Below are 11,719 nucleotides of genomic sequence, written 5' to 3'. Positions count from 1 at the left end.
TTTTTCGAGCAGTGTGGCGGATGACTTAGTTATTGTTGTTGCACAACTTCGAAAACAATTATCTACTGCGAAACCACCACTGACACACACACACACACACACTAAAAACACCATGTATAGTAAGGCGATTTTCGACGAAAAAAACGACCATGTATTGTAAGGCGTTTTGAGCCGAAAAAACCGAGCATGTATAGTAAGGCGATTTTCGACGAAAAAAACGACCATGTATTGTAAGGCGTTTTTAGCTGAAAAAAACGACCATGTATTGTAAGGCGTTTTTAGCCGAAAACAACGACCATGGATAGTAAGGCGATTTTCGACGAAAAAAACGACCATGTATTGTAAGGCGTTTTTAGCTGAAAAAAAACGACCATGTTTAGTAAGGCGTTTTTCGACGAAAAAAAACGACCATGGATAAGGCGTTTTTAGCCGAATAAAACGACCATGTTTAGTAAGGCGTTTTTAGCCGAATAAAACGACCATGTATAGTAAGACGTTTTTCGATGAAATTTTTAGACGAAAAAAAGTAACCATGTATATTAGGGCATTTTTTGCCTCTCTGTCACCAATCCTTCGAGCCGGATTTGAACCAGCGACCTAAGGATGTCTATATGCACCACTACAGTCCTCCGCTCTACCAGCTGAGCTATCGAAGGGTACAAGTATCAAATTTTAAAAGTGCTTAAAGGCTTTATAAAGTGAGTACAGAAGAGCAAGAATGAGAACTTGCCCTCTGTGTCGTCAATCCTTCGAGCCGGATTTGAACCAGCGACCTAAGGATGTCTTTATGCGCCACGACTGTCCTCCACTCTCCCAGCTGAGCTATCGAAGGATAAAAGTAGTAGCATTAAAACGCCTTACTATACATGGTCGTTTTTTTCAGCTAAACGGCTTACGAGACATGGTCGTTTTTTTCGTCCAAAATCGCCTTACTATACATGCTCGGTTTTTTTTAGCTCAAAACCCCTTACAATACATGGTCGTTTTTTTCAGCTAAAAACGCCTTACTATACATGGTCGTTTTTTTCGTCGAAAATCGCCTTACTATACATGGTTGTTTTTTTCGGCTCAAAACGCCTTACAATTCATTGTCGTTTTTTTTCCTCCAAAATCGCCTGACTAAACATGGTCGTTTTTTTCAGCTAAAAACGCCTTACTATACATGGTTGTTTTTTTCGGCTAAAAACACCTTACAATTCATTGTCGTTTTTTTCCTCGAAAATCGCCTGACTAAACATGGTCGTTTTTTTTCAGCTAAAAACGCCTTACTATATATGGTCGTTTTTTTCGCCGAAAATCGCCTTCCTATACATGGTCGTTTTTCTCAGCTAAAAACGCCTTACTCTACATGGTCTTTTTTTGAGGGTTAAAACGCCTTACAATACATGGTCGTTTTTTTCGGCTCAAAACGCCTTACAATTCATTGTCGTTTTTTTCCTCGAAAATCGCCTGACTAAACATGGTCGTTTTTTTCAGCTAAAAACGCCTTACTATACATGGTTGTTTTTTTCGGCTAAAAACGCCTTACAATTCATTGTCGTTTTTTTCCTCGAAAATCGCCTGACTAAACATGGTCGTTTTTTTTCAGCTAAAAACGCCTTACTATATATGGTCGTTTTTTTCGCCGAAAATCGCCTTCCTATACGTGGTCGTTTTTCTCAGCTAAAAACGCCTTACTCTACATGGTCTTTTTTTGAGGGTTAAAACGCCTTACAATACATGGTCGTTTTTTTCGGCTCAAAACGCCTTACAATTCATTGTCGTTTTTGTCAGCTAAAATCGCCTTACAATACATGGTCGTTTTTTTTGTCGAAAATCGCCTGACTAAACATGGTCGTTTTATTCGGCTCAAAACGCCTTACTATACATGGGCGAGTTTTCGGCTCAAAACGCACCCTTTAAGAATGTTGAAAAGGTACTACTTTTACACTTCGATAGCTCAGCTGGGAGAGTGGAGGACTGTAGTTTCGCATACAGACATCCTTAGGTCGCTGGTTCAAACCTGGCTCGAAGGATTGATGACACAGAGGGCAAGTTCTCATTCTTGCTCTTCTGCACTCACTTTATAAAGCCTTTAAGCACTTTTAAAATTTGACACTTGTACTCTTCGATAGCTCAGCTGGTAGAGCGGAGGACTGTAGTGGCGCATATAGACATCCTTAGGTCGCTGGTTCAAATCCGGCTTGAAGGATTGATGACACAGAGGTGAAAAATGCCTTAATATACATTGTCGCTTTTTTAGTCTAAAAATTTCATCTAAAAACGTCTTACGATACATGGTCTATTTTTTTAGGGTTAAAACGCCTTACTATATACATGGTCGTTTTTTTCGGCTCAAAACGCCTTACAATACATGGTGGTTTTTTCGTCGAAAATCGCCTTACTATACATGGTCGTTTTTTTCGGCTCAAAACGCCTCACGATACATGGTCATCTTTTTTTGTCAAAAATCGCCTTACCATACATACATGGCCGTTTTTTTCAGCTAAAAACACCTTACTTTACATGGTCATTTTTTTTCGCAAAAAACGCCTTACTATACATGGTCGTTTTTTTGGGGGCTAAAAATGCTCCTGCCAACTCTCTGGCCACATTGTCACAGACCAAACTGTTTTCGAAAATAAGAACTCACTTTGCAATCAGCCTCAGCACTAAAAAACCGATATAGGTGTCAAACTCAGGTCCTGGAGGGCCGCTGTCCTTTATGTTTTCCAACTCTCCCTGTTGCAACACACCTGACTCAAATGAACAGGTTCAATGTCAGGCTTCCGCAGAGCTTGTGGATGATCTGATCATTTGAATCAGGTGTGTTGCAACAGGGAGACTTGGAAAACATTCAGGACAGCGACCCTCCAGGACCTGAGTTTGACACCTATGCGAGATATGGTTCCGTGAATCTGTGACATGAAGTCAAGCGAGTGTCGTGTTGGCGTCCCTAATCAAGTGGGCAGGACGATGGCGCGCCATCTGGTCGCCGCACGCCGCCACCGCGTCCACCTCCGGTCACGTCAGTGCTGATCGGGCACGACGCGCCATCTCTCCTCTCATCCGCATGCGTGTGTGCCAGATCGGATGCTGCTGATGACGCGTCATCCCCCCAACCCCGTGGGCGGCCTCTTGCTTCCAAGGTCACAGCAAGGGAGTGATGAAGTGAGAGCGACTTTGACTTACAAGTTCAGGTGACGAGCCGCCACTTGATCCGTTTTATTTATTTTTTTGTGCTGTTTTGCGAGCCAAAAATTCAAGCTCAAGAAAAATCTTTATTTTTTTACATGAAAGTCATTTAGGATCATCGTTTGGTGGTTAAAAGAAACTGTTTTGCATGCCTTGAAATTATTATTTTTAATATTGCATTTTGGCTCCAAGCTTCTGCACCCCCCCCCCCCACCCACCCACCCACCGTTTACTAATTGTGACCCCTGAGGATGCCGACAAAACAAAATATGTGATGGGATGCTGGCTAAATGCTTGGGAGCCTCAGCAGTTTCTCACCGTCGCACCATTTGAAGTGAATCCGTTCCAAGGCAAACACATCAGGCAACACATTCTGAACGTCAGCATGACCAACTGGGGCAGAAACGCCAAAGTCTTCATCCATTTGGAGGTACAGTTCACAATTTGACATTTTGCGGAAGGGCGTGCCACATTAGATCTGGCGATTTTGTGAATCAATGCGATTTTTGTAGCTTATTGTATTCCGGAGCAGTGACGGTATTTAAATCTTGACAGTGATTTATTCATGTTTACCCTGGTGTGAGAGGGAAGTCAAATGCTATTTTGTTGCTTCATTTTCATATAATTTCAAATTTCCACTTGTATGACCTCGCAACTATTATTCCCAACGACAAATTTGGATGTTGACATTGAGAGCTTCCCACTGGACCTAAAATGCATGTTGCAAACACCTTGTGCGTTTGCCTATTGATGCCACAAGATGGTAGCAAAAACACAAAGCTACGAGCCAACTCAACGAAGCTCCTCCCCTCAGGTGAAATAACACAAAGCGATTGCACTTCGCTGAAACGTCAGCATTCAGCTAGCAGACCGTCTCTATTTTTAAGAATTGTTCACTATGTGCCCATTGTTGTTTGTCTTGTGACGTTCGCAACCACAATAATTAGTGCTTGGAAAAAAAAAATTAACAGTGCAAAAAAATAAAAATTGTCAAGTGACAGCTTATCTGTACGTCAAAACTTTCCTTCACAGTCAAATGCAAAGAAACCTAAAAAATTGTGAGTGTTTCCCTTTCTGTGAGTCAAGCAAGGCTTTTTTTTTTTTTTTATCAGCCCCAAATTTTGCGGTATCAGCACGGACGCATTGCGGCCCTCGCAGGAGTGTGAAACATTCCACATCAATCTTACAGGAAGGTCAACCGCGCCATCAATCTGGAGTGAGCGGCGGCGCGCCCTCATTTGAGGGAGTGGGAAGCTCTCATCAGCCATTCGGCGGCGCCCGCGGGGTTGCCAGATGCTAGCGGCGCGGCAGCGCATTCCGACGCACGACCTCCGTCGGGTCGGCTGACCTCGAGTGAGGACGCGGCGTCATGCGCTTCGCTCGGCCAAGCGCTAACATGGAGGCGCTCCAGATTTAGCATAATAATCTGATTATTGCGCCAACAGATGCGCGCATGCTACGTCTGGCGGTCTGCCCTCGCTTGACTCCGGGGAGAGCGAGAGAGGTTGTTTGAGGAATCGCTATGTTTTTTTATGGCACTCGATTGTTGCAAATATTGAAAATCTTGCCTCTGACCGATTTTTAAGGTCCGCTCACTTTGTCTTATCGTTGAAACAAACACAAGCAATAAATTAACGTGGACTCCGATAAACAATGACGTTTTATATCTCTTATAAATTAGATTTCCGAACTATGATTTAATAAGAAAGAGGTTATCGACTTAGAGCCTTTCACTTACTCAACACATTGACTTTTATTTCTCATTTATTTTGTTTTGAACAAAACATTTCATATGTACAAGAGGTCAATGAGTGCACATGCATTCGTATACAAAAAGGAGCAAATGTACAGAAGTCATAAGACTTGCCGTCTTTAAGGCGTTCACGATGACACGAGCTTCAAGAACTTCTACCGAACCAAGTGTCGTGGAAACAAGTCAGTAAACCGCAAATCAGGTCACAAAATAACGCAAACAAATCTGTGGCTTGATCACTTCAACTTTTCTTGCTTTGTGAAAGCGTGACATGCAAAAATATGGAATGCACATCTTAAGCAATCAAGTTATATAAACACTACATACATTTACAGATACAGATATGAACATACAAGAATGAAGCAGTTTGGCATATATTTGCTCCAGCCTCTGCCTCCACTGTCCACCCAACAAAAACAAAAAATTTTTAAAAAAAATCATAGTTTTTAATAAGGAGAATAAACATTCTATTATAGGGAAAATTATAAAAATATGTAGTAACACACGTTAAGGAATTAAAGCAGTTTGTGCATCACGATTAGTTCCCTGCGGCTCCTTTGGTGTGTCTGACTTGGCCACTGGACCGCAGCATAATACAGTCAGTCGTTCAAATACAAACGAAGACGACTTAATCTGTAGTCATGGGTAAAGTATATGACTGAGTATTGTTATAGTCTGTGTTGCACCACCTTTTGTGTTCAAATCTCCACTCCTTAAAGCTTTAGAACGTCACCCAAGAAATGGTACTACGTAGCCTGTCCGGTTAGCTTGGCGTTTCCCATTATGTGTTAGCATTTAGCTTCTGTTCTGTTCAAACCAAAGCGATGTTGTTACGTTTCAATAGACATGTCATTCTTTTTGTTAGTTAACGTCAACTAGGAGTTGCTCGTTACCCCCCTTTTTTTGGATGACATCACAATGCCAAATTGCTGCTTGGTGGCATGAGCTGTCTCGGTCACCATACAACTCGTATCTCAAATGTTGGCCGAATCAAAAAAAAATAAAAATAAAAATATTAAGTCAGCTAACTCACATTAGCAGGCACCACTGACTTTAAACACATAGGCCTAGTATATTTCTGTACGTTAATGTTGGCCATGATGGTAGTACTTAGAGAGCAAAGTATTTTAGTTTCTTTGAGGTGGTGAAAAACATGACACAGGATTAACCGATAGCAAAGGTGTCAAACTCAAGGCCCTGGGCCAGATCCGGCCCGCCACGTCGTTTCATGTGACCCGCAAAAGCAAATCATGTGTGTCAACTTTTACGATCCTTGCTAAAATCTGTACCAAAATGCCAAATTGCCATGTGTAATAAAGAATGAGATTTCGCAATCATTTTTTTCGCCCGTTTACATTCATTTGAACAATAATTGAACAAACAATGATGGTTGACTGATTTCAAAACGAGCAATCCATTCATTTGTTGTGTACGAGTAATAATGCAACGAGGCACATTTTTTTGGGTGTGATTTCACTGTCATAACGGCCCTCCGAGGGAAGACTCCAGAGTGACCCGCCACAAAAATGAAGTTTGACACCCCTGACCTATAGGCACCAGAGTTGAAAGCACTACAAAAACATCTAAGTTGACTGTAGACAGGGAGATGTTGAACAAGTGAGGCACAACATGGACGAAAGGAGGAGAAGCAGAAGACTACTAAGGCAGCAGATGTATTGTGGGATACCTTTGTGGGCAGCCGGAGCCACGTCACTCGTCTCCACATAGCAACAGCGCCGTTGACCTACAAGCCTTCTGCCACGCTACACACCGTGGCGTGGTGCGTCGATTACACCCCCCCCCCCCCCGCCCTGACGTACAGCATTATTTTTTGTGTGTTGAATTTACAACACGAGCCACCATTTTAGGGCCTTACATTTCTTTGAGAAGCAAACACGGAAGTAATCATTTTTTCCCACGGTCGGTGAACGACTTTATTTCGTCAAACGTGAGACACGGTGCGATTTCACACGAAAATTTAAAAAAAGGCTTAAAAGTCGTTTAGGATTCGAGTGAAGTACGACGACGGTACGGAATTGATTTAGCAAACGACAAGTGTACATTTTGGATATGTCTTTACCTGGGAACGGCGTCAAAAGGCGGCTTCCTTCTCGGCGGGGGAGCGCGAGGCTAGCACTGGCAAGGCAGTAGCTTGCGCAGTCATCTCCATAGCGGGCACAGTCACAACCCAAACAACAGCACAAACTACTACCTCAGCCAGTACGCGGCCAACAACAGGCGACACAAAAACAAAAGAGAAGATGCGCGGAGTAAGCAGGCGTGAAAACGTCGTCAAAGTGGACAAAAGAAACGCGCCGAACTCCACTTCGTCCTTTCCGCGGCGATAGTGCGCGCCTGTGGAGCTTTCAAGCTCGTGCGTGGACTTGATATAAAAGAGCGAAGCCCCGCCCACGCAAGGCTACTCAGCCAGCCCCCGCAAAGCTGCTCACCCCGCCCCCCTCCGTCCACCTCGTATGACCCGCGCCTCAGGTTGCGCGCGCAGCGATGCCGAAGTGGGTTGATAGTTGGAACACATAAATAGACAGATGGACGAATACATGCATGAAAAGATGGCAGAATAAATAAACGGGGGGGGGGGGGGGGTCTTGTAAATAGGGAGCAAGATGCACTGATGAATGGACAGGTGGCTAGATGGATAGTCGGGGACACACAATAAAATAAATAAATAAAAAAAGAGGGTTCTTATTTTCCAGAAGAGGGCAAACCTTGCGGATGATCGTACAACGAACAATCTATTCACAAAATCGCATATGCTTAAATTCTGCGTGGTGGATTTAAAAACTGCCCACAAACTATGTCAAATAATATGCTCCCTTATTGTGTCGAGAGGCTCTTCCAACAGTCAGCTATTATGAACCGAGGGGAACATTTATGTTTAGAAACTCGAAAACCAGAACAAATGTGAAACAGAGCTGCAGCTCAGTAAAAGGAGACAACCCGTGACATAACTTTGGTTGTGAATTGAAGCTAGCTCACTTAAGATTTTCAAAAACAAGGGTATAAATACTTCTTAAAAATGTGGCATAGTTATCTTAAGATTGCAAAATTCTGGACCAAAAAAAATTGGTTATGTATGGACATTTGCGGCTACATGTATGGATCTATAACATGTATGGAGCAATTTTAGATAGGTGCACATGTATGTACAGTCTATTATATGGGCAATGTGTGCATAATTGTGTAACTACAGAATGTGTATGTATGTACAGTGTACATGATCGTGACCTCTCGCTAGATGGATGGAGGGATGATGATGTCGGACAATTGATGGTTAGAATGAACTGATGGATAGGAAATATAAGGATGGCTACATGATTGGATAAATGAAGATGTAGGGACATATTTACTGATGGGAGGATGGATGTATAGATAGATATGGATGATTAATGACATATGGATGACTGATAAGTGGACGGACGGACACAATGACGGATAGATGATGACACTGTAGAGACCGATGGATAGAAAATGGATGATAGGTGGGTGGACAAATGGAGAGACGGGTGTATGTAAAGGCCGAGGGATAGCTCGAACAACAGATGGACAGAGCAGACGGTTTGAGAGAAAAGACATAAGGATGATAATGGAGAAGGCTGGACAGATAAATATGTAGGTAGAAAGATACATTTAGTCGATGGATGGAGATGGACAGATGAATATGGAGGTAGAAAGATAATGAAGTCGATGGATGGATGGATGGATGATAGATTAAAAAGATGGAGAGAAATTGCTCATCTTTTTTTCTGGTCACTGGCAACTTGTTGCTAGGCAGATTTCATCAGGTTCAGGCATCACTGGCAACGGACCCACCGGCCAATTAAGATTTCCTTTTGATACTCCTAAGAATTATACAGCAATATTGTTCAATTTATTTTTAATTTTTGTTTTGTTTCAGGGGCTTCTCTTTACAGTCCTTCCGTCAAAACACGAGGCAGAAAGAGAGAGCCAGGCACGCTGATTGTAGAACTGTCAGATTTATTTTCAGTACGTACGGCCGTCCCTTCACAGATGGCTGGCTAAAGATAACAATGGAATGTTGCAGCTCAGATTTGTTTCCTTGCATAAAATCGTCACCGTTGCAAAACAAAACGTGTTCCTTTTCAGACCAACAAGGCCCCATTTTTCTCCCCTCCTTTCCTCAGCAACCTCACGCTCTACGTCGCGTGCGGGTCAGTCTGTTTATGAGAATGGAGGGGAGGAGGATACTGGGACAGCCAATGACCAATCGCCTACTTTGGCCTCTCGGGTCACTTGGGGTCGCCTCATGTCACCGTGGATGTGGCCCGAGTGGAGTTCATGTGTGTGTTTGTGTACTTATAAAGCACCTGGATCAAGAAGACACATTCAAGATTTCTTTATCATTAAAAAAAAAAAAAAAAAAAAGTCATGAGTCTCCATTGTGGACTCTTGAGATGGGGGGCTGCATGAAGTCCTTAAAGGGCCCCAGGGCCTCCTTCAAGGCCGAGCTGACCTCCGAGGAGGAGCATGTGATGCACTCCACCAGAGTGGGGTACAAGGCAATCACCTGAGCCCACGTGTTGTCGTCCACTGTGGAAGGAGAAAAAAAAACACACACAAATTAATAGTGAAGGAAAGCAATCTCAGAAGTCATCCCCACAGGCATGTGGAAATGAGTTTCGCCATCAAACATCTCGAAGGGCATCTCAAGAACACAATATGGAAAAGTGTCTCAAATTAATCTGCTAAAATGTACACAAAAAAAAAAAGTGGGGGGAGGCGGAGGCTGCTGTTATTGACCTTGATGATAACAAAGTCATTTGACAGAAAGGTCCCAATTGTGTTTTTGACACACTTAATTGAAAGGAAAAAAAAAAAAAAGGGAAGCAGGCATTGAGGAGCTTTTCCACACCGTTTTCGGGCTGGGTTTTCTTCAGCGAGTCCATCAAAGTACTGATGGCCTTCAGGACAAAGATAATTTCGGTCACTTGTTGCCTGAGAAGAAAGCAAGCAAAGGAATTATTACTACAAAAGTCCAGTACACAAGAGGTTGTGCAATTTTCAAATTTGATCACATTTTTGGTGGAGCTGGTTTGTAGAAGAAGAATGTTAAAAAAATAGCCACATTACATGACTTGTGAACGTAAAACCTCTTTTTTTTTTTTTTAAATAAGAATGCGTGTTAACATTGTTTTAATGTCAACAGTGACTTTATTTGTTTTGTTTATAAAAACAAAAGCCCCTCTGATTGCTCCATAAATGAATTTGGTAGCGTGAGGGAGGTTGTCGGGGGGGGGGGGGGGGGCTTGCGTGCGTGTACCTGGGCAGGGGGCAACGCCCACTCAAGCGCTCGTCCTCGACGTAGCGCTGCAGGACGTCCTGGGACCTTTTGAGGAGAACGGAGAGCGCCATGCGCGAAATGAAGCCCTCCTGCGGCGTGGACGCCTTGTTGCTGAAGGAAAACTGCAGCAAGGTCTCAAAGCACACCTTGGAAAACTCCTCCCTCATGCGAACGTCAATCTCGGCTTCTGTGCGTGCGGGGACACAGAGAAAAGAGACAAACACACATACGCGGTGATGACTCGCGAAGGATCCGCTGCTTCGGAGACAACAAAGATGGTAGGATTAAATGATTTTATCGATTCATTAAAAAAATAAAATAAAATAAATATTGTGGCTTTAGTAGTTTAAAATGTGTTCACTCCTCGCACAACCAACATGCTGACTAAGTAGTCATATATGTGGCGACATGTCATTTTCATAACCGTCATATCCGATTTGTATTCCCTAATTCAAGCACACACCTCAAAAACACAAATAGCAGCGTATTAAAACAAAACAATTTCATGCTATTTTATAAATTTGTTAAATGAATCCAAAAGACAATTGAGGTGAGCAAGTTGGCGCGGCCTTTGACAAACGTTGTTCCAAAGAGGGAGCGCTTGTTTTCACATGATGTTTAAAAATATGACCTCTGAAGTTGATGCATGCTAATAATGTTGAGCAGAATTTTATTTTTATTTTTTTCAAAGCTTGTTTGGTATCAGGAGAAATACAACAAATTCCAGAAGGGGGGCAAAACTTGTCGTGTATGTCATTGTCACTTTCTAAGCATAGGGGGAAAAATAGATCCAAATCAGAAATTAAGTTCCGGCATTCATGAAAAAAAAAAATCTCGATTCCAAGGCCATCTCAGCCGTGTCTAAAAATGGCCGTTGACATCGAGTGTCCATCTCACCTGTGAATGAAGGCGACTGTGAGTGGATGGAGCCTTTGTTGAGCATGGCCATGATCTGACCCACAAAGTCTTTGGGGATGAAACTGGCGAAAGGTAAAATCTCCGTGCTGATCAGCTGGACCACCTGATCGTCGCGGCAACAACAGACGGCGTCACAAAGACCGGGCATTCACGAGTCATGTATTTGGTATTTATTGACCCACCTCCACATCGATGGCTTCATTCTTCTGAAATTCCTGAATGGATAAGTTATCTGGAGGGGAGCTGTAAAGCACACGAACGTGATGAGTGTTGGACTGAAAAAACTGATAAACGCTAGGACCACAAAAAGGGACTATTTTTGTAAATAGTCTGTGAACATCTGCCTCGCACTATCAAGCTTGAGAGCACCATTTGCTCGCATAGATTTTTTTTTTTTAACCTTATCCTCTCAGTTATTTGCTAAACGAATAATCAGTCACCATTTTGGTGCTCGGGCAAAAGCAATAAAAGCAGGACTTGGGCGCCCTCTTGTGACGTCTTGCTGCCATTGAACTATGCTGAAGTGAGTTCAGGAACTTGCAAAGCGCTTCGAC

At 42.9% G+C, this 11,719-nt stretch overlaps 1 protein-coding gene and 3 non-coding genes across 7 annotated transcripts in view; 2 read left to right on the top strand and 2 right to left on the bottom strand.

Moving 5' to 3' along the window:
• Positions 1–569: 569 nt before the first annotated feature.
• trnay-gua (transfer RNA tyrosine (anticodon GUA)) lies at positions 570–656 on the bottom strand. Its single transcript is given in 2 exon segments — positions 570–605; positions 620–656. It is a non-coding gene; the product is annotated as a tRNA-Tyr (tRNA).
• A 1,272-nt stretch (positions 657–1,928) lies between these two features.
• trnay-gua (transfer RNA tyrosine (anticodon GUA)) lies at positions 1,929–2,015 on the top strand. Its single transcript is given in 2 exon segments — positions 1,929–1,965; positions 1,980–2,015. It is a non-coding gene; the product is annotated as a tRNA-Tyr (tRNA).
• An 89-nt stretch (positions 2,016–2,104) lies between these two features.
• On the top strand, positions 2,105–2,191 carry trnay-gua (transfer RNA tyrosine (anticodon GUA)). The gene is given in 2 exon segments: positions 2,105–2,141; positions 2,156–2,191. It is a non-coding gene; the product is annotated as a tRNA-Tyr (tRNA).
• A 6,712-nt stretch (positions 2,192–8,903) lies between these two features.
• mon2 (MON2 homolog, regulator of endosome-to-Golgi trafficking) overlaps positions 8,904–11,719 on the bottom strand; it is a 28,229-nt gene continuing 25,413 nt past the window's right edge. For all 4 annotated transcript variants that reach the window (XM_086109102.1, XM_086109103.1, XM_086109104.1 and 1 more), the window contains 5 exons: positions 11,348–11,408; positions 11,145–11,268; positions 10,227–10,434; positions 9,819–9,901; positions 8,904–9,496 (listed from right to left, as the gene is read on the bottom strand). In XM_086109102.1, the coding sequence (XP_085965228.1) occupies positions 9,333–9,496; positions 9,819–9,901; positions 10,227–10,434; positions 11,145–11,268; positions 11,348–11,408 (640 nt within the window). In that variant the 3' untranslated portion in view covers positions 8,904–9,332. The remainder of the gene's footprint in view (positions 9,497–9,818; positions 9,902–10,226; positions 10,435–11,144; positions 11,269–11,347; positions 11,409–11,719) is intronic.

Source organism: Hippocampus guttulatus, chromosome 4 (assembly GCF_054856545.1).
Source record: "Hippocampus guttulatus isolate MCC_2025c chromosome 4, RoL_Hgut_1.0, whole genome shotgun sequence".
Taxonomy (NCBI): Eukaryota; Metazoa; Chordata; class Actinopteri; order Syngnathiformes; family Syngnathidae; genus Hippocampus; species Hippocampus guttulatus.
The sequence above is the reverse complement of the archived record's forward strand: the minus strand, read 5'-3'. Positions and strand labels throughout refer to the sequence as shown.